This window comes from Camelina sativa, chromosome 6, assembly GCF_000633955.1.
Source record: "Camelina sativa cultivar DH55 chromosome 6, Cs, whole genome shotgun sequence".
NCBI lineage: Eukaryota > Viridiplantae > Streptophyta > Magnoliopsida > Brassicales > Brassicaceae > Camelina > Camelina sativa.
In genome coordinates, this window is record NC_025690.1 from 11,421,220 (window position 1) to 11,446,240 (window position 25,021).

General features: G+C 39.9%; 6 protein-coding genes and 1 non-coding gene across 9 annotated transcripts; 2 read left to right on the forward strand and 5 right to left on the reverse strand.

Moving 5' to 3' along the window:
* Positions 1,323-3,457, reverse strand: LOC104698930. Its single transcript, XM_010414304.1, has 3 exons — positions 3,161-3,457; positions 2,660-2,938; positions 1,323-2,594 (listed from the first exon to the last, which is right to left on the reverse strand). The coding sequence occupies exons 1-3, from the start codon at positions 3,455-3,457 to the stop codon at positions 1,323-1,325; spliced, it is 1,848 nt and encodes a 615-aa protein (XP_010412606.1).
* Positions 5,107-9,735, reverse strand: LOC104790915. Its single transcript, XM_010516711.2, has 9 exons — positions 7,181-9,735; positions 6,907-7,085; positions 6,743-6,814; positions 6,494-6,646; positions 6,234-6,397; positions 6,005-6,152; positions 5,709-5,831; positions 5,530-5,617; positions 5,107-5,447 (listed from the first exon to the last, which is right to left on the reverse strand). The coding sequence occupies exons 1-9, from the start codon at positions 9,477-9,479 to the stop codon at positions 5,248-5,250; spliced, it is 3,426 nt and encodes a 1,141-aa protein (XP_010515013.1). The 5' UTR covers positions 9,480-9,735; the 3' UTR covers positions 5,107-5,247.
* Positions 10,085-10,156, reverse strand: TRNAG-UCC. Its single transcript has one exon. It is a non-coding gene; the product is annotated as a tRNA-Gly (tRNA).
* On the forward strand, positions 10,376-13,109 carry LOC104790917 (serine/threonine-protein kinase HT1). Of its 3 annotated transcripts, none has more exons than XM_010516713.2 (4): positions 10,376-10,592; positions 10,708-11,741; positions 11,844-12,290; positions 12,451-13,109. In XM_010516713.2, exons 2-4 carry the CDS (start codon positions 11,022-11,024, stop codon positions 12,757-12,759), a joined length of 1,476 nt encoding a protein of 491 aa, XP_010515015.1. In that variant the 5' UTR covers positions 10,376-10,592; positions 10,708-11,021; the 3' UTR covers positions 12,760-13,109. The 3 variants fall into 3 exon arrangements, with proteins under 3 accessions (XP_010515015.1, XP_010515016.1, XP_010515017.1); XM_010516714.2 differs by having other exon boundaries at positions 10,806-11,741; XM_010516715.2 differs by having other exon boundaries at positions 10,379-10,592; positions 11,268-11,741.
* LOC104790916 (deoxyuridine 5'-triphosphate nucleotidohydrolase) lies at positions 12,939-13,759 on the reverse strand. The gene has a single exon (XM_010516712.2). The coding sequence runs from the start codon at positions 13,735-13,737 to the stop codon at positions 13,075-13,077; it is 663 nt and encodes a 220-aa protein (XP_010515014.1). The 5' UTR covers positions 13,738-13,759; the 3' UTR covers positions 12,939-13,074.
* Positions 13,838-15,440, forward strand: LOC104790918 (transcription termination factor MTERF4, chloroplastic). Its single transcript, XM_010516716.2, has one exon. It carries the CDS (start codon positions 13,974-13,976, stop codon positions 15,336-15,338), a length of 1,365 nt encoding a protein of 454 aa, XP_010515018.1. The 5' UTR covers positions 13,838-13,973; the 3' UTR covers positions 15,339-15,440.
* On the reverse strand, positions 15,483-22,656 carry LOC104790920 (DExH-box ATP-dependent RNA helicase DExH11). The gene is made up of 23 exons (XM_010516717.2): positions 22,368-22,656; positions 21,637-21,894; positions 21,266-21,526; positions 21,089-21,157; positions 20,913-20,991; positions 20,646-20,830; positions 20,460-20,567; positions 20,255-20,356; positions 19,973-20,173; positions 19,727-19,837; positions 19,381-19,448; positions 18,915-19,284; positions 18,662-18,817; positions 18,456-18,566; positions 18,247-18,300; positions 17,798-18,055; positions 17,585-17,694; positions 17,273-17,426; positions 16,746-17,199; positions 16,449-16,663; positions 16,117-16,355; positions 15,893-16,019; positions 15,483-15,812 (listed from the first exon to the last, which is right to left on the reverse strand). The coding sequence occupies exons 1-23, from the start codon at positions 22,500-22,502 to the stop codon at positions 15,600-15,602; spliced, it is 4,038 nt and encodes a 1,345-aa protein (XP_010515019.1). The 5' UTR covers positions 22,503-22,656; the 3' UTR covers positions 15,483-15,599.

Genomic DNA, 25,021 nt, shown 5'->3' on the forward strand with positions numbered 1-25,021 from the left:
ATCAATTGATCTGCAGTGATGGGTTAGGATCGATGCCCTGCAGGGCCAGCTTGGAGTCTATTTGGGCGGCTAGCGGTGGGCTAGCAGGATCCACGGACGGTCTGTTGGGGCGGCTAGCGGTGGGCTAGTGGAGTCCGTGGGACGGGTTGTCATACTACTTTACAAAAGTTTTCATCTTTATTGTAAATTTGTAATGAAAGGAAAAGCTACTATTTATAATAAATGAGATTAAGTAACTAGAGTGGGGCATGATATTATTTAGCAATTCATAAGATATAATAATATATATATATATATTAATTATCATATAAGTTAATATGATTTAGTGGAGCTAAACTAATTCAATTGCCTACTCAACTAATGAAATGAAACATCATACTATGATTTTATACGTGTAATAATCAATATTTAAAAATTACGTAAATGCATAATCATGTATTTAAACTATTTCATTTCTCATCTAAAATATTGTTTCATTTTGATTATTTAATTTATTATAAAATAGCATAATCTTTTTTTAAAAAGACAAATCAAATAAAATGTAGGAAATATGTGAAGTAGATTTATCAATTATATGATAGCAAATTTTATTATAAAATAATCTTGATATCTATCCTTTTTTTGTGGCAAAAAGAACTTAGATATAATTAAAAATACATGTTAAGTGTACTAACTGTGTAGAGAAATATGTTTTTTTGGAATTAAGATTGAAAAAAAATTTAAAAACTTAAAATAAAAGTTTAAAAAAAAAAAAGTCAAATGCAATATTGGAAAGCGTTAGAAAAATATTCTCTCATATTTTTTATTTTTATAAATAGATACCGGTATATTGATAATTAACTGTTACAATACGAATCTCGAGATAGAAGGAGAATAACAACAGATATCAAAACATCATCTGAAGCCGATAACTAAGATATTAGTTAGCCTGAAAATTTGCAAACCAGATATAGAGAAAATCATCTTGAGGCGTAGTAGTGGGAGTAGAGCCATTCTTGTTGTCGAGAGCGATTAGTTTCCTCCGGAGCCGCAACTGGATTTCTTTCTTCAATCTTTCAGTGGAACGAAAATCTGCTGAGTGGATTCTTGCATTCCTCTCAGACCAGATGAAATAAATGAGAGCATGAAATAGGAGATTGCAAATCACATTAAGCTTCCTATTTGTGGTAGGTCGCTTGATCCAATTTAGAAATCCACCAAAATTCGTTGGCAGCTGGGGTAGGAGTTGAGAGAAGAAATCAAACCAAAGAACCTTGGTGTACGAGCATTGGAAGTAAAGATGATCTCTTGATTCTGTCACGGTTAGACAGAGAAGGCAAGAATCAGGAACTTGAATATTCCAGCTTCTCATTATGTCCCTTGTTCTGAGTCGATTCAAAATTGTTTACCAAGTCAAGAAAGCCATTTTTGGAATTTGTTCCTTGAACCATACCTGAGAATGCCAGTGAACTTGAGGACCAACATGATGTAAATGCTTCCACGTTCGTATATAGGAGAATAAGCCATTTGTATGATCCGGAGTTAGTTTCCAACCCGAAAATCCTATTCCAGTCTGCGAGCCTCTTTAGTCCTAGTCCCCCTGCCGATTTAGCAGTACAAACAACATCCCATGATACTTTAGCACCTCTTGCACTGTCTGCCACTCCTTTCCACAAAAAGGCAGAGCAAATTCTCTCAAGTTCCTTTAGACACTTAGAAGGAAGCATGAAAATTGAAGCCCAAAAATTTATTGTGTTATTGATCACGGATTGGAGAAGCTGAAGTCTTCCAGCGAACAAAAGATGGCGATGAGTCCAACCGGAAATTCTTGACTTCACTTTGTCTATTAACGGCTGGTAATCGGAAGCAGAAAGCTTTTGAGTGATTAGTGGAAACCCAAGGTATCTAATAGGCAAGGAGCCGTGAGTTAAGTTGAGTCTTGAGGACATAGAACGAATGCCATTCCTATTATCTCCATCGAGAAAGAGGCAAGACTTAGTCAGATTGATTCCCAATCCCGAGGCTAGTTTGAACATATCCAATGTTTCCAAAATACCCACCAAAGATGATTCAGAGCCATCGAATAATACCAGAAGGTTATCAGCGAAGTTTAAGTGAGTGATCAGGGGTTGAATACAAAGAGAACGAGGCTTTATCCTTTCCTGAGTAACAGCACGGTCCAACTGTTTCGATAATATGTCCATTACCAATGCAAACAAAGGGGCAGAGATAGAGTCACCTTGACGCAGCCCTTTATTTCCAGGGAAATAACCAATTAACTCTCCATTTAGAGCTAAGGGAGTAGTGAAGCAAGTGACTAACCAATTGACGAAAGTGGAGGGAAGTTCGATTGAAGTTAGGATGTTGGTGAGAAAAACCCAGTCCACATTATCGAACACCTTTGAAATATCAATTTGAAGGCAACCTCTAGTTATTGGACCTGGTTTGTGAAAGTCAGCTACCAACTCTGCTGCCAACATGACATTCTCACATAGCAGTCTCCTTTTATGAATAATACCCGATTTCTCTGAACCGCCAAATCCGTAAACAACTTTAATCTCCTTGCCAGAATCCGAGATATCACCTTGTAAATGGTGTTGCAGCAGGAAACAGGCCTGAAATCACCCAATTTCTCAGCAGTTGTTGTCTTTGGAATGAGGGCAATTATTGTAGCATTGACCTGCTTAATGAGCTTCCCTGTAGTAAAGAAAACCGTGACTGCTTCTACCACAATTGGTCCCATTGTTCCCCAGTCATGAGTGAAGAAGTCTGCGGTGAATCCATCCGGACCGGGAGCTTTGTTCTTTGGTAGAGAAAACATAGCAGAGGTGACCTCTTCTGGAATAGGAATCGATTGGAGAGTGGTTGCTAACTCAGAGCTACACCTGTAGTGGGTTAGGTTCTGAATATCCTCGATTGACATTGGTTGTACATCAGAGTTCTTCGTTCCAAGAAGCTTCTGATAATAGCCAATTATTAAGTTCTTGATCTGAGCATTTTACGATATCCTTTCCCCCTGATCATTGAGTAGTGACCCAATCTTGTTCCTGACATGATGAGCTTTGATAGAGTTGTGGAAGAATCTGGTATTGGAGTCTCCATCAGTATACCATCTTATCCTTGACTTCTGCCTTAAAAAGGATTCCTCAGCAGAGGATAACAACAACCACTTCTTTTTTGCCTGCTTTTCCTCATGAAACAGTAACGGAGAAGGATTGGTAAGAATTTGAGACTGGAGTCTCGTCAGTGCTTCTTGAGCTTCTGCAGTACGAGCTTGTATGTTGCTAAAATATATTCTGTTTAGTTCCTTGCAACCCAGCTTAACCGCCTTGAGTTTCTGACAGAGTCGAGACATAGGTGATCCAACGTGCTCATGAACATTCCACGCATTCTGGAGAAGAGTAGGATAATCGGAGTGAGCTGTGAATAAGTTGTAGAACTTGAATGGAACTTTCCTTCTCTCTCTATCAGAAGTCATAGAGACCAAGATAGGGGTATGATCTGATCCACATGGAGCATCAAAAAGTGCCTTGGAGTGGGGATACGAGTTTAACCAAGCTTCATTTATGAGACATCTATCAAGCTTCCTCGTTATGGGATTGTCCTCTTAATTGTTATACCAAGTATGGCTTGATCCACTTCCAGCCATCTCCTATATATCACACTTGTCAATGCAATCTTGAAACTCTGCCATACCAGTCAAAGGAAGTGGATACAGATGAAGGGAGTAGTGGTCCTCAGCTCGAAGTATTTGATTGAAATCGCCAAGAATCAACCAAGGATGGTGTTGCTGACTATCGTAGTGATATATCTCCTCTAAGTCGGCCCAAAGTTCACGCCTTGCTATCATACAGTTCCTCGCATATACAAAGGATACCGTGTAGGAGTGATTCAAAGTAGGATCAAAAACCCCACAAGTAATAACCTGATCCGTCTTTTTGTAAATGAAAATCTTCAAATCAGGGTGCCAGACAACCCAAATTCTCCCATTAGAGGCAGTTGGAGAATAGTTATTAACATACCTCCATCCTGGAAACCTATTTGCCAAAATTGGATCCGCATTCTCTTCCTGGACCCGAGTTTCCAAAATGCCTCCTAACGAGGTCTTTGAGACAAAACCCAACTCTTAAGTTGTTGCTGTCTAGAGGATGTATTGAATCCCCTTATATTATAACAAAAAATCTTCTTCATCATTATGATGTCCAAAAGGTGTTGAAAGCAAAGCTTTCAAGCTTGATGAGGGGGACGACCCTTGGAGGGTTGCCGTCCGCTTCCCAAACTGTACTTGCTTTGATGGGAGCTCGAACACAGGGAGTACCGTCTTCCGTGAAGGTAGGTTGAGTGGCTTTTTTTAAGTTGCGGAGTGTGGGATCGAATATCTCAGCCCATTGCAGTGGCGTATTATCTATTATCGGTGGAGATTTCACGACTACTGATGGAATAAGGAGCGGATCTGAGCTTATCTGAGCAAATGGTGAATCCCCTACCTGAGTTGGAAAAAATTCGATTCTCCTAGCCTGAGTTGGAGCATCATCTGAATCCAACCTGTTTTCATGGGGATCAGAAGAGTTTCCATTTCCCATTGCTTGCTCTGGAGCGTTTCCGGTAAATTAAGTCTGAGTTGAAAATGGTCGTGGAATTGCCTCCGGATTAATACCCAGATCTGGATCTGGGGGATCTGGGTTCGTCATCGATGACTCTGAAAGGGGATAAGAAAGGAAGAGAGGGGAAAAAGAGAATTTTTTCGCCGGTGGCGTGAGACTAGCCGACGACAAGGGGAAAAAAATTAAGTTTCGCCTTTTATCGCCTACTTTTTCGCCTTTTTGCCTTTAACTGATATTAGTCCTATTATGAATTTCGTTTGTCATTCTCTCATATTTTGGTACACTAAGATCCATTTTAAAAGTACTAAATCAGCCAACACACACGAAATAGTGTAATAGTAAAAGAGAAAATGGAGAAACGAATAGCACATCAAACTCCTTACAAAACTTGTGCTGGGAAGACATTGTCTTTATACACATACCAAGTTTCTATCGATGCTTCAGAGTTCACGCGATAAATGCCTTAGCATTCCATAGCAAAGATTATAAGGCGACAAGTTTTATATGTCCATGCAGCGAAAAATATGCAAGACGAACATGCTTATCATTTGCAAATGTATGCAATACTTAGTTTTTATATATGAAGCATCATCTATTTGCGTGTGAAAATCTTGTGTGATTATAGATTCTAAAATGGTTCAATTCATATGATATAGTTATATCCTTAAGATTGTGGTCCTTGTGTTGAGACTTGTTCTTTGGAAGGAAGCTTTTTTGTACCCATGGACCGTAGTTCATTCACGATCACAGTGAAGCTTGGCCTCTCTGATGGTTCCGCAGACCAACATCTCTCCATCAGCAATTTCCAGTCCATGTCACAGAAGTCAGGAATTGGCGGTCGTAGCGTATTACTAACTATACCACCTATTTCAAATTTTAGGTTAAGAAAATTCAAAATAGAAACAAAGCAAACCCGTAAACAAGTATTACGTAGAAAAGGTTTCACCTATGATCGCCCCGTAGTGCAAGTCGGCGTAAGGTTCTTCACCGGTGAAGAGTTCCCAGAGCACAATTCCAAATGAAAACACATCGACCTGTAGTGTCCAGATTAAGGCATCCGCTAGAGAAGCAAATACATTGTAGAGACAAATAACCAAGCTGATAATAGTTGATTAGTTCACAAACCTTCTCAGAAACAAGGCTACTGATTCCATTTAGAAGTTCTGGTGCCATCCATGGGAGTGTTCCCCGGACACCACCCGATATTAATGTCTGACATTTCACCTTCGAGAGACCCAAATCCCCAACCTGAAATGATCACAAACTTCTATCAACAACTTTAAGGGGGAAGATAGCAAGTACAACCAAGTGGAATAATTTCTTAAATGTTTTCCTCTGATACGAGAGTGTGAACTCTATTTGGAACTAATGCTAAACCTTATCTATGTCCATATTGCTTCACAAAACTCGAGTCAATTTACCTTGCAAATGGGGCGATGAGGATCTCTGAGGTTGACGAGTAGGTTGTCACTTTTGAGATCAAAGTGTACTATGTTCTTTCCATGCAAATACTCCATCCCAAAAGCGATGTCCATTGCGATCAGCAGGCGCTTGCGCCTATCAAGATTCCTGAAAAATAAACCATAACAATTAATGGCATTCTTCTAACCATGTGTCAACATAGCTCTGAGGAATGTATACATATGATACCTCACACTCTTCTGCAACGCATTTCGTAAAGAACCGTTAACCATATACTCTGTTACCGTTGCCACAGAACCTCCAGGTGAATCCAGCACAACCCCATAAAAAGCAACGACGTTAGGATGATGCAAGCCAGCTAGGTTCTGTGCCTCGTTCCAAAAGTCATCGATCTGATAATTTGTACATAAGATAGACATCATTATGAACTATTCAACATATGTCTAAACATGTTCTTTTAATGCACCATCAGCTGTACTGAGACAAACCATTCGTTCTTGCTCAGATGGTTTGCCAGCAAAACATCGATCATTGATCCGTTTGATTGCAACATCAGTGCCTCGCCATTTCCCATGATAAACTGTCCCAAATGTGCCAGATCCTAGTTCTCGCAATTCCTCAAGATCGCTGTCCTTAATAATCTATCATATAATCATAATATAACATGATTCTCACAATTCCTCAAGGTTGCTGTCGTTAATCATGAACGTAAGTGAATTAAGAATAAGGTTTCAAACCTGCAACTGATCCAGAGAATCAGAACCAGAATATCCTAAATACAATCTTTCGACAAGCTGGTTCCTGATATCCTGAGAAATAATAATATCAATTTCATCACTTCTGAAGCAATATGAAATCTAAAGAAAGGAATGACAAAAATAATGAACAGTATGCAACAGACCTTGAATTGTGTGGACTGGTGTTTTATTTCATCATTACGTGAAAATTCTCCTTTATCAGAAGCATACTCATCCACCTTGATTGGAGGTTCATGATATGAAGTACTTGACTGTAAAACAGAAGCAGCCACTCCTTCAGCAACATTCTGAAGTTCTTGTTTGATGTGCTCCTCCTCCGAGCCTTGTAGAGAGAACCAAAGACCAATCAACAGATAATCCTCAACGAAAATGACTTGAAAAAATAGAAATGGAGTCATGTATAACAAGAAAAACCACCTTTCGAAGAACTAAGTAGGTTAGGCTTGGTATCCTCCATTGAGTCAGATTGCAAATTCCATGGGCCCTGGTTGCTAAAAAATGACGTTGATGATTCTTTGACGTCTGCACCACCAACACTAGATGACAAGGATGATGGTAAATTGGCAGCATCAGGATGTGATGATAAGGAAGATGGTAAATTAGCAGCATCAAAGGAAGGTTCAACATCGCCAAAGACGGGGTTGCAGGACTGCGCTTCCAGAGAATCGAACTGCTGACCTCCAACCAATGATTGTAGATACAAACCAGGATTACCTGATAAGGGTGACTGTTTTGGCGCACATGATGTCTTAGGCTGAGAGTCATGGCCTGGAAGAACTACTCTTGTTAGTGTCTCATTTGAGTCCGTGTGACCAATGTTTGGACTTACTGGAGATTGACCAGAGGTGTCATGTAAGAACATATTCTTCCTTGCCATTTGTTGAGAATTGGTACCCATAATATCTTCTTTTCCCATATTTTCAGCTGGTGAGACGAAATTCTGACAATTGGTATATGCTTCAGGAGCATGTATGTTAACATTATCCATCAATCCTCTTGGTTGGTATTGGCCATATGCTACTGAAGGGTCTAAAAGGTTTTGCTGCTGTCTAGATACTTGAACTTTTATCGGAACATCTCTCACAATCTCGTTGAGTAGAGGTTCAACTGTCTCGACCTGAGCACTCGCAACATTGGTTGTACGTACAGTATCTCTTTCTTGATGGTTAGGATGATTGAGGAAGCTTTGTTGACCCGTAAACTTATCCGTCTGTTGGATTCTGACGATGTCATCTGGACGAGAATCAGGGTAAGATGAGCTCACATACGGTACAAACATTGTCGAGCCATCACTCCTCTCCCGTATAATGGGATCAGAATGCATATGAGGCAAAGAAGTCTGGCACATTTGACAATCATCTACCCTTCGAAAACTTTCAGGCGTAACTACTTGCCGATGCAAGATTCTATCAGGGAGAACAATATGTTTAGATGGTGAAATCTGAGTCCCACCATAACTGCTAATTGGTGGTATACCAGGAGAAACCGTACCTTGATATGCAGAGTAGCTCGGGTCTGTTGGAAGAGGGACTAACTTTTGAATCCCCACATTTCTTTCAGCAGGAAAGTTCCCCAACAGGCTTTCTTGGGTTTGCACTGCCGGGTTAATCAATACTGGCGTGGCACCAATCTGGGCATTCAAGGGAGCCATTGACATGTGAGCAGCAGGAAGCAACTGGTGGGATGGGACATTCAAAGTACTTCCTTGAAAAGGTTGTTGGGAGAACAAAGAGGTAGTACTTGGCAGAAACTGGTTAGGTGAATGAACAGAATCTGGTTGTCTTAAAACTTCTAACCGAGATTCAACATACACCGGTGAATGATGTTCAGATGGCGTAGTTATTGGTAGCTGCTGGATCTTACCAGCTATTGGTTTCTCTGAAACAGTCTCGAACTGAGAAGAATGAAACGGATCAGCTGGAACAGTCATTGGTACAACATAAGCAGATAAACGTGGATCAGGAGGAACAAGTCTTGGTGCAGTATTCACATAAGTATGAGGTGAAACAAACTCACTCTGACCAAGGCCCAAGCTATCAACAACGTCAACGCCACTAAAATCAGAATTAGGATTAGAACCACCACTAGCTACACTCTCCTTACTCGCAACAACACCATTCACAGTCTCTACAAATCTCTGCCCAATGTCAACTCCATCCCCATACTCAGCTACTCCAAAAGAATCATCAACCTCAGATGCATCAAACAAAAACACTCTCAACTTCCCAGACCCATCTGAAGATCTCTCCACCAACTTATCAAACTCCTCCATCATGTTATCAATATCCTCACTACAAGAAACAGAGACCAAAGCATCAAGCTCCTCATCAGGAAGCTGGTACTTAATCACAACAACAGGCTGACCATAAACCTCGATCATCTTCTGCTCAAACTCATCAAATCTCACATTCCTTTTAACAGTAACGATCCTTGTCTGACCACCAACGTATCGTAACACCCCATCGCTTGGTCTAGGCATTATCTTTCCATTGTAGCTACACAAAAACTTCAACTTTTCCCCATCTTCTTCACTATCCACCACCACCATATCGCTACCTTTAATTCCAAGATTTGGATTTTTCCTATCTTTACTTAACTGTTCACTACCGTTGTTACCTTCTTGAATAAACCCAAACCCAGTAGTGATTCCATCAGAGACACACTTATTACCCAAATCAGAGATATGATCTAACCCAGAACTGGGTTCATGTGCCATTGTTTTGTGAAAAAACCCGAATTGGAAGCAGCGAGACACAGATAGAGTTGATTTCTCTCACCTGGTCAATCTTGAAGATTCTTCTTATTCGGGAGAGAGAGAAGAAGAAGAAGAAGAAAGGGAGGAGGCAAAGGGAGTCGTTGGAGTTGATGGAAAACGACGACGTTCATCGGAGTTATCAAACTTCAACTTGGATTTTCTCAGTTGAAGCAAATTTAGTTGTTTTTTAAGGTAAACAAACACGTGAGAGATGAGAAGGGGCACGTGGTCTGGGCTCTTGGTCTCTGGCCTCATGCAAAAGAAGGGAAAAAAAAAAAAGGTTGCGTTTGTTATCCGAACTGTGTCAGATAAAGTGTAATGCTCCATCACTCGACATGTTTTTTTTTTTTTTTTAAATAAAAAAATTTAAAAGTTCAAATAAAAAAGGTTTGACAGATGAAATCGGATGAAGAAAATTGTCAAATTTGGATATCACTTGTTGTTATTTATTGGTTTGTGTTATTCTCTCGTTTGATCTCACAATATGGGCCGGAAAAAAAAGCTAAATTTCAGATCTTTCGGCCTCAACGTTAAGGCAATTTCATAAGCTTTAAAAAAAGTAAAAATGCGTCTGCCGGGAGTCGAACCCGGGTCTATTGCTTGGAAGGCAATTATCCTAACCGTTGGACTACAGACGCTTCCATGCTTACACATTTGACCTTACATATTTGATGTCAGACCATATAAAAGTCAAACAAAAAAATCTAATCAGAATTTAGAAAGCATATATTACTGACGTTGACAGATATCTCGAAACGACATCACTTAAAGCTCTTCCGTGTTTTTCTTCTTTTTGAGTTTTGACCAAAAACAAATTCTGAAGAATTTGTCTTCCCCGGTTTTGATTATTATATATTTCTTTCTTGAAACTTTTCGTAGAAAAATCTCTCTCAACAAAAGCCCGTCTTATTAAGCAAACAACAAACAAAAAAAAGTCACGAATTCGAAACTTCCTCGTCTTTGTTACCATTGAAACATTTCATTTTTTTATCCGTTTGATTTCTCGCTCTTCACAAAATCTACTCGCCGGATTCTGATTCCTAATTCTCCGAGCTTCACGTATCATAGTTTCAGGTACGTTCTCGATTTTTTATTTGTTTGTTTTATGTTTCTGATTTATCAATGAAAAAAAGTCGTATCTTAATATACCTTTGTTGTTGTTTCTTTGATTTGGTTTGATTTATATTAGGAAGAGGGCATCATATAGTTGTTGGTGCAATCAATTCACAATTTTTTTCCCCCGACGACTTTTTTTTATTTTGGATGATGATGTGTTGAACACTCCAGGTTTTGGGGTGATTTTTTAGTTTTTTGATTCTAGGAGTTTGTGGATTTAATGGTAGAGGAAGGTATCTTGTGTTTCTTCAATGAATCTGAAGGACCTCTCGTTTATGTGAAGACAAGATTGTTGTTGGAGATTACTACTACTCATCTCATTCGTCTTCAAGGGTTTGCTTGATTCGAACTTTTTAAGTGTTTTTGAGGGCGTTCTAGCTAGTAACCATGGATGGAGAGGCTACTTCTTGGATTAGGAGAGCTAACTTCTCTCATACTGTTTGTTATCGTATGATAAGTTTAGAATCAAATCCAGATAGGATTTCTGGATTGAAAAGAATGCCTCTGAGTTCACCTTCTGATTTGAAATCACTTGTTGGTGGTGGTGGTACTGAGATACAGAGGAATCCACTCACTAATAAGAAGAGGTCTGTTTCTCCTTCGCCTCATATGGCTCTTTCTCATTCTTTTCAGGAAGCCAAGTCTGATATTAAGAGGTTTTCTACTCCACATCCTATAAGAATGCAATCAGAAAAGGGAACTAATAAGGCCAAGGATTCCTCTGAGAACAAGTCGTTTAATCTACGGCCTCTGTCACACTCGGGTCCTATTAGGGATCTTAGTACGCTGAAAATTCAAGACAGGGCAAAGAGCAAGATAGACAAGAGGTCTTCAAAGTCTGTTGACTACAGAGGCTCTAAAGTTAGTTCTGCAGGAGTGCTTGAAGAGTACCTCATTGATGCGTCTAAGGTTTCTTATGGGGACAGGTTTACTCACGGGGTATATAGCCAGCTTTACCATGGAGAATATGAAGGCAAAGCTGTTGCTCTCAAGATTATCACAGCGCCTGACAATAGCGACGACAGGTTCTTGGCAGCTCGTTTGGAGAAACAGTTTACCATGGAAGCCACACTTTTATCTCGACTAAGCCATCCGAACGTCGTTAAGGTGATTTATCTTTATGTTATATTATGTCAGTTTGGTTGTATGAAATATGATTGATGCCTTTGGTGTGATTCTTTTCTTCTGATTGATGATGTCCTGATGCAGTTTGTGGGAGTCAGTACTGGAAACTGTATCATCACAGAGTATGTACCTCGAGGGTCATTAAGATCATATCTGCACAAGCTGGAGCATAAATCTCGTCCTTTGCAACAGCTAATCGAGTTTGGTCTAGATATTGCGAGAGGAATGGAGTATGTTCACTCAAGAGAGATAGTTCATCGGGATCTCAAACCAGAGAACGTGTTGATCGAAAACGACTTTCACTTGAAGATCGCTGACTTTGGCATAGCGTGCGAGGAGGAGTACTGTGATGTATTGGGTGATAATACTGGAACTTATAGGTGGATGGCACCTGAAGTGATAAGACGGATACCACATGGAAGGAAGTGTGATGTTTATAGTTTTGGACTTATTTTATGGGAAATGGTAGCTGGAGCTGTTCCATATGAGGAGATGACTCCTTTCCAAGCTGCTTTCGCAGTCATGCACAAGGTAAATTCATTCTACATCTGCTTGCATAGATAGAAAAGCTATAGAATTGCTATTGATTTTTACACCAACTATGCCTAGATTAGGATTTGATGACTGAGTTAGAGCATTATTGTTCAGTTTGTTCTAATACCATTTGGAATTTGTGTTTGATATTGGCCAGAATATTAGGCCGGTGATACCAAAAGATTGTCCAACGGCTATGAAAGAGCTGATCGAGCTATGTTGGTCGTTGCAAACAAACAAGAGACCAGAATTTTGGCAGATTGTCAAAGTGTTGGAACAGTTTAAAAAGTCTCTGACAAAGGAAAGAAGACTCAATCTTTTGCCGAGCCAGATCTGTCCAGAACTAAAGAAAGGTCCTAAATTCTGGATTCATAAATTGGCATCAATCCATCATCACCACAGCGGTGGTGGCGGCAGCAGCACCAGCACCTTAGGCTCAGCCTTACCTAAGCCTAAATTCGCTTGAAAGACTCTGTGAGTGACTCTCATTTTTTTTGGTGAATAGGAAAAAAGAGCCAGTGGTTATGTTTTTGTTTATAATCAACTGTCTCCATTAAACAGAGCTCTTGTTTTATGGGTTGGCTTTGTTTTTGTTAAGTCATCTCTTTTTTTTTTTTTCTTGAAATTGATTCGTTTTGTTTGGAATAAACAAAGGCTTTAATAAGATTTGATAAAGATAGTCTTAAAAAAGATTGAAGCAAAGAGATAGATATTACAATCATGCCCACAAAGTGCTCGACGAAATAACCCTAAATTTAAAAACTAAGACACATACGCTTCTTCAGACGCCGGTAGAACCAAAACCACCTTCACCACGAACAGTATCATCCAAATCTTGAACCTCCACAACATCAGGAGTCACAATCTTTTCAATAATCAACTGAGCGATTCGATCACCCAACTTCACATCGAACTCAACATCAGAATGATTGAACAAAATCACACCAACAGGTCCTCTGTAGTCAGCATCAATCACACCAGCTCCAACATCAATCGAATGTTTCCAAGCCAAACCAGATCTCGGAGCGATCCTCGCGTATGTTCCTTCGGGAACAGCGATGCTTAGATCCGTCGGGATAAGCGCTTTACCTCTCGCCGGAACTTTCGAATCCGCCGCGCTTGAGAGATCGTAACCAGCGGAGAGAGATGAGCCTCTTGTTGGTAAAACAGCTTTCTCTGAGAGTTTCTTCACTTTGAAGAATGGTGCTGAAGAAGAATCTCCATGATGGATTCCGTTTCGATCGAGCTTTTGGATTTTTGGTGACGGTTCGTTGACGGCGTCGGAACCGTTGTTGATCTTCGTCTCTACGCAGGCCATTGTTGAAACTGGGAAGCGAAGTGTTGTGAAGCGTTTGTTCAAGGTGTTGCAGATAAACCCTAATTTCAATTGAGGTCGAGTTGTAGTGGTGGTGGTGATGAGGAAGAGGCGTCGTAGTTCCGCCATAAATGGAGTGAGTGAGTGAGTGCGTGGCGCCAAAATTTCCCTCCACCCTAAAAAAAGTAGAAACTTAATGGGTTTTGAACCAATTCATATATTTCGGCCCACTAGGCCCAATAATTGTTGTTCTTCCTCATAAACCCTTTTTTTCTTCTTCGGACCTCATAAACCCTAATTTCATTTTTTTTTTTCTTGAATAATCGAACACTAATCGATTCACTGGTTATTGTATTGTCTTTGTCATGTTTTCTCTCATACTCCATGGAAGAAGGTCTGTGGAGTTGCAGAAATGGCGTAATTTAAGAGTTTTTACAGTGAGCATTGTGCAAAATGCATTTGCTTTTACCAACTCGTTCTCCTCTACAACAGCTGGGGATGTGAGTATTACTTTTACAGTCTCTTATCTGGTTAAATCATTGGGTTTAACTACAAGGCTCGCTGAATCAATCTCAAGGAAGGTCAGTTTCGAGGACAAGGCTAATGCGGATTCAGTTCTGAAGCTGCTTAGAAGCCATGGGTTTAAAGATTCTCAGATCTCCACGATTGTTAGGTATTACCCAGAATTGCTTGTAACTGATGCTGAGAAATCTCTTCGTCCTAAGCTCCAGATTCTGCAGTCAAGAGGAGCTTCAAGCTCTGAGGTAACAGAGATTGTTACCAAAGTTCCGGCCATCTTGGGAAAGAAAGGTGAAAAATCTATCAGCTTGTACTATGATTTCGTCAAGGGTATTATGCAAGGAGGTGAGAGTTCTTCCAAGTGTGTAGATTTGTTATGTCATTCTTTGGCAGAGGGTAAGAGACAGAACAAAATGCGAAATATATTGGTTTTGAAAGAATTGGGAGTGCCTCACAAGTTGTTGTTTTCATTGCTCATCTCTAGTTCTCAACCTGTTTATGGTAAAGAGAAGTTTGAAGGAACACTCAAGAAAGTTGTTGATATGGGTTTTGATCCAGCCAAAGCAAAATTCGTGGAAGCTTTGCGTGTAGTCTACGAGATGAGCGATAAAACCATAGAAGAGAAAGTCAATGTCTATAAAAGGTTAGGCTTAAGTGAAGTGGAGATATGGGCAATTTTCAAGAAGTGGCCTTTCTTTTTGAAATTCTCCGAGAATAAGATTATTCAGACGTTTGAAACACTGAAGAAGTGTGGTCTGGTGAAGGAAGAGGTCCTTTCGGTGTTGAAGACTCGTCCACAATGCATACGAGCTTCAGAGAAGAAGATATTGGACTCTATTCAAACGTTTCTAGACTTAGGGTTCAGTAGAGATGAGTTCAAGTTGATGGTTATGCGATATCCTAACTGCACTGCGTATTCTGCAGAGATGATGAAGAAGAAGTTTGAGGTTTTGGTGAAGAAGATGAATTGGCCACTAGAGGCTTTGGTTTTGCTCCCTGCGGTACTTGGATATAGCCTGGAGAAGAGGATTGTGCCGAGGTGTAATGTAATAAAAGCTCTCATGTCAAAAGGATTGATCGGAAGTGAAAACCCTCCGATTTCATCTGTCTTGGTGTGTAATGATCAGATATTCTTGAACAGATACGTGATGAAGCACAACAAGCTTGTTCCTAAGCTTATGGCTATCTTCACGAGAGAACGTGTCTCGTAGTTTCGTTTAAATTTACAAGTGTCTGTATCTGAAACCCATTTTTGTAGTGTCAGTTCGACTTTGGATCCGACTGGTTTTTAATATACAATCCAATTGGGGAAATGAGTTTTACCATTATAAGGAAATGCAATAGTCGTAACAAACAACTTTAATCCGACCACTGCATTAAGTTTAAGACTTTGTCAACATTGTTAATGTATTATAGGGAGTTGAATTTAAGGTTATGTGACAATCATATCTAGTCAGTTTTATATTCAAATCTTACACTCCAGTCACATACAGACTAGCCGCAAAGACAATGTCACGTTTTATAGCATTTGAAGCCAAATCCATTTTCTTGTGTAATGCCGAGTTCCCCATAATGGCGGCAGCGTTCTTGAACTCACGGCATGTCTCGTCCAATCTCACAATGGTACGAACTATCAGGCCTTCAGGGACATCAGTCAGTTCACATATCTCTGCAAATGGAGTCCCCTGCAAAAATCAAGCATACAATATGTTTAAAAGATGTGAATCGTGCAATGTATAAAATACCTTGCTTTCTAGTTACAAACCTTTGCCCACTCATAGACAACTTCAACCAGACCAAATTTGAGATTCTCCTGGGCATATTCTTCAGGGTCTATTTGTAAGTTGTATTGAGCTTGAAGTTCACCAAGTCTGATTGCGGTATCATAGAGTCTATGCAAAAGAGGGTCAATGATTAGACTATATCAATCAGATCGGAACAAATACTGCATGTGGTTATGAGAAGGGAAAGAGTGCGATCGTTACAAACCTTTGTTTAGCTTTAGCTAGCTTAGGAGTAAGTGAAGGCGCTGAAGTGTTTTTTTGTTGGAAGACAAAGGCAGACATTACAGCCACTGCTTCTTCTGGTTCTAATTCTTCGAATTGATTCTCAAACAGACACACTGTGCATATCAATTCTTCCCCAGAATTCATCTCGCAAGCGACACGGCCTTTGATTTGAACGACGAGGTCTTCATCTATACACCCAATTTCCTTCAGAACATCGATCTGCAAGAAGAGATTAGAGCTCTACATGTTACTCTAAATTATCATACATAAGAGTAAACAAAGATGCATTTGGAATATCTCATTTGAATGTACCCGGCCCTGAAACGCAGGCATCTGTAATAGGGCTTCATCAGACATTTGAAATTCTAGATCTTTGAGATCCTTCTTATGCTTCTTAATCTCCCTAGCTAACTTCATGTGCTCTTCCAGTTTAACACAACCGTGGCACTTATTCGCTGACATCTTTTGCAACAGGCTGGTCCATTTATAGTACGTCTCCACAAGCTCAGCATCTTTCAGCTTCAAATCTGAAATGGAATCATGAATTTAAGGGAGAAATGATTTTGCAGCAGGGAAAACCTAAATAGGGCTATAATTTAGTTAAAGAACCTTTTATTGGGTCTAGAGCAGGAGGATACTTGTTTCCATTTGATTTCAGATCCAAAAGTTGTTGAACCGTCTGAGAAAAAGCTGCCTTGTTCCCATCCTCGAGTAGACGAAACTGATCAATCTTTATCTTGCTATCGCATATGCACAAGAAATCTTTGTTATCAAACCCTTTAACCTCGTAACCTACACCAGCAGCGACTCCATGGTACGGGAGCTCTATCTTGATCACAACGGAACCTTTACGAGAGCTCGGTTTCGTATAAAATTCTTCTTCAAAACCACGTTTTGACTTGGGCGCAATAAAATAACCTTGAGAGGGATCTGAGCTTTTCTTGCCAATGCTGACCATATTTTTCTCTGGTGGCGGTATTTCAGATTTTATTACCAAAATAATATATTGTCTGTTAGTGTTGGAAGGTCCCTTCAGAACGACTCCGAGTAAATTGTCTATGCCCTGTACAATAACACACATGAGCAACCGATAATGAACCAGAGAAAAGACAAACAGGTGGAGACTGGGTGCTCACTGTTTCAGATTTCATGACCACTACTCTTCCTTGTACAAGAAAGTTCTGGGCATTAGGAGACTGCATGACTGCTTCTGACATCTTGCTGTTACACTCGTTTGCTTCCATATACAAGTCATAGTAATCTTCAATTTCCGGTTCACATTTAATACATCTGGACGAATAAATCAATAGGTTAATTCGACGGTGAAGTTGAACGCAGAGGTAACATAAACAACACAACAGAATCAATGGATTTTTTACAATTATACAGAGAGTACAAAAAGCCGCGCAATCACTCAGAGTACGAAAATTAAGTAGGTTTGGCCTTACTCGATATTTTTGACTGGTAGAGCACGTTTTAGCATGAGAAGCTGCTGTTTCTCGGGCAATTTCTTCTGGGCATGGAATTCAGCAAAACTTCTTTTCAGCATGTCCTCCACCTTACAATAACAACCATTTGAAAATTAGCGAGTCAGAAAACACCAAGAGAAAGGCTTGTTAGCGAAACATATGGCAGATCAATGGTCCAGACATTTGAGATACCTTCAATTCTTCAACACGTAAAAGATGGAGGATCATTATGTAGGTTAGTCGGAACTGAGATTCTAGTCTTGTTGCGCTTCCAACAATTATACGCCTCAGATCACTCTCATCTGGAACTTCATCGCGACACATGACAACAACTGTGCCAGTTTTGTCAAGTCCTCTTCTGCCAGCACGCCCTGCCATTTGAGTGTACTCTCCAGGAAGCAATTGTCTAAATTCCTTGCCATCAAACTTTCTCAAAGCATCAAAAACGACCTGTAGCGTATATCATGGAAAAGTAAGTTATAGGTAAACTTCATAGAGTATGTGCTTATCAGGATACCCACATTTTTTAATTGAATACGTAAACCCTGGAGATTCTCAACAATCATAGACCTTTGATCCCCACCCGCAATAAACATTGTAGCACTGTATTAAAATCTGAAACAATATCAAATTAGCCTCACCGTTCTGGCTGGAGCGTTAACCCCCATGGCAAATGTCTCCGTTGAAAATAGCACCTGCAGAAAGATTTAAAAGATTACCTGAAGAAATGATGACAATAATGTCCACAAGGCAGTAACCAGAAGCACGAAAAACTATTAACTTGAGCATTGTATTTATCGTGTAGGCTCAGATAATAGCACAAGAATAAAGCCTAAAATTTTAAGCATACCTTAATAACACCACGGCAAAAAAGCATTTCAACAACTTCCTTTACTATTGGAAGCAGCCCAGCATGATGAACACCTATTCCTCTATGAAGTAAGCTTTGGACTCTGAGGACCTTTAAAATGTATTCCCCCACAGTTCATGAGTAGGAAATCAAGGCAACTCTTTGAATTTATAATGTTAGAAACCAGGAAATTTTATGATAGCCACCTGAGGTAAATTTCTATCAGACCCTTTCAGTCTTGAAAAAGCTTTATCGCAAAAGACACGGATTTCACTTTTCTCAGAACTACTAGTGAGGTCAGTCCCAGTCAAAGCGTCAGCACATCTATCACAATAATTCTTCGAGAAACAGAAGACAACCACCTAATGGGAAATGAAAATAAAAGGGTTAGACATAATTACCAGAATTGACAAGACAATAAGATTAAATATAAGAAACGAGAAGCGACATCTAACATACAGGTAATAGGGACTTTTTTGAGAGCTTGTTGATAAGCAGTAACCAATTTGAAGCTGCTGATCGTCTAAAAGCCCCATTGTTCTGACTGTTACCACTATAAGAGGATTTTCCCAAATCTTTTGCACTTGAGTGTTTATTCTGCTTGCCACGAGAATGAGCTTCATGTTTCTGAGATTTGTTCCCATCTTGATGAGCTGAAGATCCTGTATGCTGTTTAGGAGCGACACTAACTGCATTTGAATTCTTCTTCTTTTGTGAATCTTTAGCATCCTTTATCCCTTTAGGAAGAAAAACTTCATTCTCACAAACTTTGTAGAGTTCTCCAGAATAAAATAGGCAGTGCTCTAGGGGAACTGGTCTTTTTGTCGTGCTGATAATAAAACCCATAAAATTAAGAAATTAAAACTTCAATATCAACCATTGAATTAAATGAACAGTACTTTAACCAGGATATATTAAATCTCACCCAGTAACACGTATCTCTTTTTGTTTTGTTCGGCCAATCCAATCAGCAAATTCAAATGTATTTGGCACCTATAAGAAATTATTCATGTTATAAGTTCAGAGGCATATGGGGAAAAAAGAATGCAAAATAATGATTGAACCATGAAGCCATATATATCTCCATAGATGCTAGAAACTGGAGGGTAAGTTCATTAGGATTGCGACCAAAAAATATTAGATCACCTATTCCTTTCAAACTCATCTTATGTGAAAAGTCATAGCCAAAGATTAGATGCAAAGCAAACACAACACCACCTGAAAGAACTAAGATTTTCTATACACATGCATATAAAAGCATTGAGTAGTACCGTTGCAGAAAGGAGGACAAAATTTATATGCCTTGGCAACATGATGATAACTTCTTCCCAAACAACCCCTCTCTCTACGTCATTGACATAGTGAACTTCATCAAATATAACCTGCCAGTCATAGGAACAGTAACAAGGACACGTGATTGAAGTTTCACACAGAGCTACAAAGGCTGCTTAGAAATGGAGGGATTTGGGCACACTATTAAACACATAAGAAAGTAAAACATCAAAAAGCTCTTTTACCCATTCTATATCACGTATGATATCGGCACCACGATAAAGCATTGACCTTAATATTTCAGTAGTCATGATCAGACAAGATGCCTCTGGCCTTATGCTAACATCGCCTGTTAGAAGTCCTACGTCAAACTTCTCACAAAAATCTCTGTATTTTTGGTTACTGATGGTTTTAATTGGAGCAGTATAAACAGCTCGTGTACAATGCTGAACACAGAAAAAAATGATCAGCGAACAGAACAAAGAATATAAAATACGAATGCAAAGATGTTTTTCATAATTATCTACCTTGGTGGCTAAAGCGAATGCATATTCTGCAACAACTGTCTTCCCCGCTGATGTATGAGCAGCTACAAAAACAGACTCCCCTTTCTCTAAACAACAGATAGCCTGTAGGCATAAGACACTTAGTTATTTACCGAAAATCCACATATAAAAGACAACCAAGCACATTTCTCAAACATACGCAAATTTAAATTGCCAAGGGAAATACCTCCTTCTGAAAGTTGTCTAATTCGAAAGGGAATTCAATCGCCATGTCAGGAACAAGTTCATAAAACCGGTCGGCAATGTCTTGGCTATCTCCTTTAGTGGCCCATCCCTAGAAGAAGAACGCACCCCAAATCACGTTTATGAGAAGGGAAAATGAAATCTTAAAATGCAGAACCCACATTCTTACCTCTTTCCGTAGTTGTTTATTACTGTTAATTGCCTCTTCCGTCAATATTGCTGTTTTTGCTGATGACAAAATCTCATCCAGAACAGTGGCGTCAGCCTCTATTCCCTTGTTGGCATCATTGCTTTTCCTCGCTTTAGCTTCAGGTTCAGCTTCTGCCTTTAGAGACTCAGATTCAGCTGTATGATCTACATTACAGTATTGAATATCAGAACAACAAATCAAATATATGTGACGACTATAGATGTTGAACATGAATGATTAAACAACCATCTCTCTCAAGTTCGGAGAAAGCATCTTCTTCCCATGCCTTCTTCAACAGATCATCAAACTGAATAGACAACGTACTCTGGAGGTATTCACAATCCAAGGACAGTAAAAAAGAGTTATTGACACAACCAAATATAAAGTAATTTTATGTACACCAGGGAAATTGATCTACAGACCGACTTTACATCTGAAGCATTGCTATGTGAACTCCGATCCTCATAAACGCTCCATGTTTGGGGATATGGCTTTAAAATATAAAAAGAAAACAGGAAGAATCAATCAACACTGAATCGTAAGGAATTCATTAAGGTACAAAACTTAGATAGTGATATTACAGGATAACATAAACATACCATCAGATCTCCAAGATCTAAACTCTGCTTAAAACTAGGAGGAACGGTTTGAACAGGACCCCCATTGAGCAATTCCTGTACCCATTGGCCACTAGAGACACCCTCTGGAAGGACTCTCTCTGAAGACTGTGAATCCTCCAAGCCACCTGGACGGAAAGGGCGATTATTGACACTTCCTCTCAGAAAATCTTTCGGAGGTCCAACCATTCGTGGAAAAAATCCAGAATCTTGATCTCCATACATTTGTTCCGACAAATCCACCTAAGGTAATATGACAATCCATTTCTCCAGCAAGCGTCAGAAACAGAAAGCTAATAGCAGGTCATACTACTGTCTAAATGAACTGGTTTATTTAAGATAATTCATTTTACCTCTACTGATTTGGGCTCCCATGCTCTGTTCTCAGTATCCTCTTTTTGACGCCTGAATGGCAACTCCCAAGTGGGAACCACAACGGACCTTGGCAAAGAGGGTTGAAGTGGCACCTTCACCCTTGAAAACCAATCAAAATCCCACTGATTCTCAGCTTTTTCGGCAGAAAACTGATCCGGTTCCAGTCTTGGTAGGAGATATTTCTCCTCGATATGTTTCTTTATTGATTCTTTTGTTTCTTTGGCAAAAGCAGGAGGCTGAGAAACACGCATATACGCAAACGTAATATAAGTACTTACAAAGCCAGAAAGCTTTACTAACAACCAAGACTTCGTCTCGTAAAACTTAAAAACACATCATCAGTGTGCAAATCTAAACATGTAAGAGCATTCACCATTGGATACATTAATATGTGTAAATAATCTAGAGCTTCTCATGTCACTGATAACTACAACTGAACAAGAATTTCTAAAGATCAATTGTATCCATTAGGATTGTTGAGGGAAACAGTAAGTAAAATCCACACCAAGACTTAGCAAACTACAATACAAAAACAAACAACATATGATGTTCAAAAACACAGAAACGCATAGGTAGTAGCAGAACGAACTAATTGAGAATACCAAACGCATCAAATTGCATTAAAAAAAAAAAAAAAATCAGTGCCTAAGCGAACCCAATTTTTGAAGACGTGATCAAAGTTCTAGCCACTCTAAATCAGAAAACTCACGGAAACGAAATCGGGAAGTGAGTTCACGGCGTCGTCTCTCTCCGCCGTGTACAGAGGCTCAACGCGGAGGTGACCACCATGACCGGAGAAGCCGACACGGAAGGCGAGTTCGTTGCCTGCTTGGACTCTGCTCATTGTGCTGTCCCCTCTCTATCTATCGTTAACTTCTTCGCATTCCCTTTCTTCGCCGTCTCTCGTTCCGAAGTATTCAGCGATCGGTCTGGGGAGAATCCGGTGAAGGAACAACAATTTAGATTTCTCTCCGGTTGAGTTCTGCTCCTATGGAACGCCGTGTCGTTTTACTGCTAAAAGTCAGGAATGTGTGCTGTCTTTATTTAGGGGCTCTGATTTAGGCCGACTTGCTAACAAACTAGTTATTTTTCCCTTATTTTTACCCCGTATGCAAAAGTTAACTTTTTATTTGTAAATTATTTGTCAGTTGAATAAATATCCATCATTCCACATGTTTTACCGGGGATTTAATCTTATATTTTCAATTTTATATATCCTTAATCTAAATTTAAAATAATATGTATAGGTTTGCATAAACCCTCTTCCAACAATATCACTTATTGCTGTCAGAGACTTGCTCTGACCCTTCTCCCATAAGGGTTGACTCGTTAGCCATACAACTGGCTGCAACAGAGGAATCACTGGTTTTCACTAACCTCGTTCCGCAGAAGCAGGACACTACTGCTAATGAGATTTTTATGCCAAAAGAGCAAGTCACCACAGAAGCAGGTTGGACAGCAGTCTCCCCTGCTAGCAATAGTCGTATGCGGGTTTCTGCGCAGGTGGAGACTGATAGTCTCGTTTCTCCCTCTCGTTTTTCGGTTCTCATGGAGGAAGATTCCGTAAAAGCCGAGGAGGGTGAGGAAGAAGGTGAAATTGTGCCAAAGGATTCTGATCCACCTGCGGTTTCTGATACGTTGGCAACTGCAGGATCTCATAGTATCCGTCAATCTCTCCCACGTGCCTCCAAGACTCAACATAAGGTTATCATCGACCCAAATACTCTTAGCACACGGATCCCGAGTGTTTTGACAAAGAAGGGTCCCTCTCGAAAACCTTAAATATGACAAGTTTTTTCTGGAATGTCCGTGGTCTAAACAAAACTTCAAAACATTCCATTATCAGTCGCTGGGTAAATAGTAGTTCTATGCAGTTTGGTTGCCTACTTGAGACGCGAGTCAAGGAAAGTAGAGCAGATAAGATAGTTTCCTCTGTTTTCAAAGGTTGGTCTTCTTTATGTAATTATGAGGCGCATCCTTTAGGTCGTATATGGGTGGTCTGGCGGGATACTGTGAGACTTACTCCGGTCTTCAAGAGCAGTCAAGTAATTACGTGTTCAGTTCTGTTGGCGGGTGGAACAGAGGAGTTATTTTGTTCCTTTGTATATGCGTTGAATTCTTCAGAGGAGAGGAGGATTCTTTGGGATGATTTACGATGTCACAATGATTCTCCATTGTTTAGGAATAAGCCATGGCTGATCAGTGGTGATTTCAATGAGATTTTGGAGAGTGGAGAACACTCTAGTCATGATCATATGCAGTTTAATACGTTGGGGATGCGTGAGTTTCAGGATGTGGTGCAACATTCTTCACTCACAGATTTGGGACACCATGGTCCACTCTACACTTAGTGCAATAAGAGAGATGAGGGTCTGATCTGTAAGAAGCTGGATCGAGTATTGATTAATGAGCATTGGGGAGATCGGATTCCACATTCATATAGTGTTTTTGAGGCAGGTGGTTGCTCTGATCATGCCAGAGGTCGCATCATCCTGGAGGCTGCTGCAACGGGAGGTCGCAGGCCTTTCAAATTTGTTAATGAATTGGCTAAACTACCTCAATTTCATGAGGTGGTTGCAAACCATTGGAATGGCACTACCCCACTATTTCCTTCTACATCTGCTATGCACCGCCTCTCCAAGAAATTCAAAGACTTAAAACCAAGATTGCGTTATTTGGGAAAAGAGCAGTTTGGTGATTTGTCCAAACGGACACGTGAAGCTCACAAGGTAATTTGTCAAAAGCAAGCTACTACCCTGGCGAATCCGACTCAACAAGCGCTTTTAGAGGAGTCAACTGCTTATTCTTTGTGGACTCATCTTGCTGAACTGGAGAAAGATTATCTTAAGCAGAAAGCTAAGATTCATTGGCTAACTGTGGGAGACATGAACAATGCATATTTTCATAAAATGGTCAGTATCCGCAAAATGCAGAACTCTATTTGTGAGCTATGTGGTCCAAATGAGGAATTGTGGCGAACTAACAATGAGCTAAAAGGGGAATCAGAGCGGTTTTTTAAGGACTTCCTTAATCAACAGCCTACTGATTTTGTGGGAATGACAGTGGAGGAGCTACAACACCTGTTGCCTTTTCGATGTCATGAAGAGGACAGAGCAATGCTTACAAAGCTGGTTACTGCTGATGAGATCCAGCAGGTTGTTTTTGCGATGCCAAGTTATAAATCTCCCGGACCTGATGGATATACCAGTGAGTTTTTCAAGGTTTCATGGTCGGTAATTGGTTCGGATGTGATTGCTGCGGTGCAGTCTTTCTTTCTTAAAGGTTTTCTCCCTAAGGGTATAAACACTACTATTCTCGCACTAATACCAAAAAAGGATGATGCTACTGAAATGAAAGATTACC

Coding starts and splice junctions, on each gene's coding strand:
- LOC104790918 (XM_010516716.2), top strand. CDS start 13,974: ATGTTTTCTCTCATACTCCATGGAAGAAGGTCTGTGGAGTTGCAGAAA.
- LOC104790920 (XM_010516717.2), bottom strand. CDS start 22,502: ATGAGCAGAGTCCAAGCAGGCAACGAACTCGCCTTCCGTGTCGGCTTC. Junction 20,357..20,459: donor TAGACAACTTTCAGAAGGAG/GTATTTCCCTTG, acceptor TTATGCCTACAG/GCTATCTGTTGTTTAGAGAA. Junction 16,356..16,448: donor TGCCTGCGTTTCAGGGCCGG/GTACATTCAAAT, acceptor CTCTTCTTGCAG/ATCGATGTTCTGAAGGAAAT.
- LOC104790915 (XM_010516711.2), bottom strand. CDS start 9,479: ATGGCACATGAACCCAGTTCTGGGTTAGATCATATCTCTGATTTGGGT. Junction 7,086..7,180: donor CCTACTTAGTTCTTCGAAAG/GTGGTTTTTCTT, acceptor TCTCTCTACAAG/GCTCGGAGGAGGAGCACATC. Junction 5,618..5,708: donor GTAGCCTTGTTTCTGAGAAG/GTTTGTGAACTA, acceptor TGGACACTACAG/GTCGATGTGTTTTCATTTGG.
- LOC104790917 (XM_010516713.2), top strand. CDS start 11,022: ATGGATGGAGAGGCTACTTCTTGGATTAGGAGAGCTAACTTCTCTCAT. Junction 11,742..11,843: donor GCCATCCGAACGTCGTTAAG/GTGATTTATCTT, acceptor GTCCTGATGCAG/TTTGTGGGAGTCAGTACTGG. Junction 12,291..12,450: donor CTTTCGCAGTCATGCACAAG/GTAAATTCATTC, acceptor GATATTGGCCAG/AATATTAGGCCGGTGATACC.
- LOC104790916 (XM_010516712.2), bottom strand. CDS start 13,737: ATGGCGGAACTACGACGCCTCTTCCTCATCACCACCACCACTACAACT.
- LOC104698930 (XM_010414304.1), bottom strand. CDS start 3,457: ATGACTTCTGATAGAGAGAGAAGGAAAGTTCCATTCAAGTTCTACAAC. Junction 2,939..3,160: donor TGTTTCATGAGGAAAAGCAG/GCAAAAAAGAAG, acceptor GGCTATTATCAG/AAGCTTCTTGGAACGAAGAA. Junction 2,595..2,659: donor CAGGGAAGCTCATTAAGCAG/GTCAATGCTACA, acceptor GGGTGATTTCAG/GCCTGTTTCCTGCTGCAACA.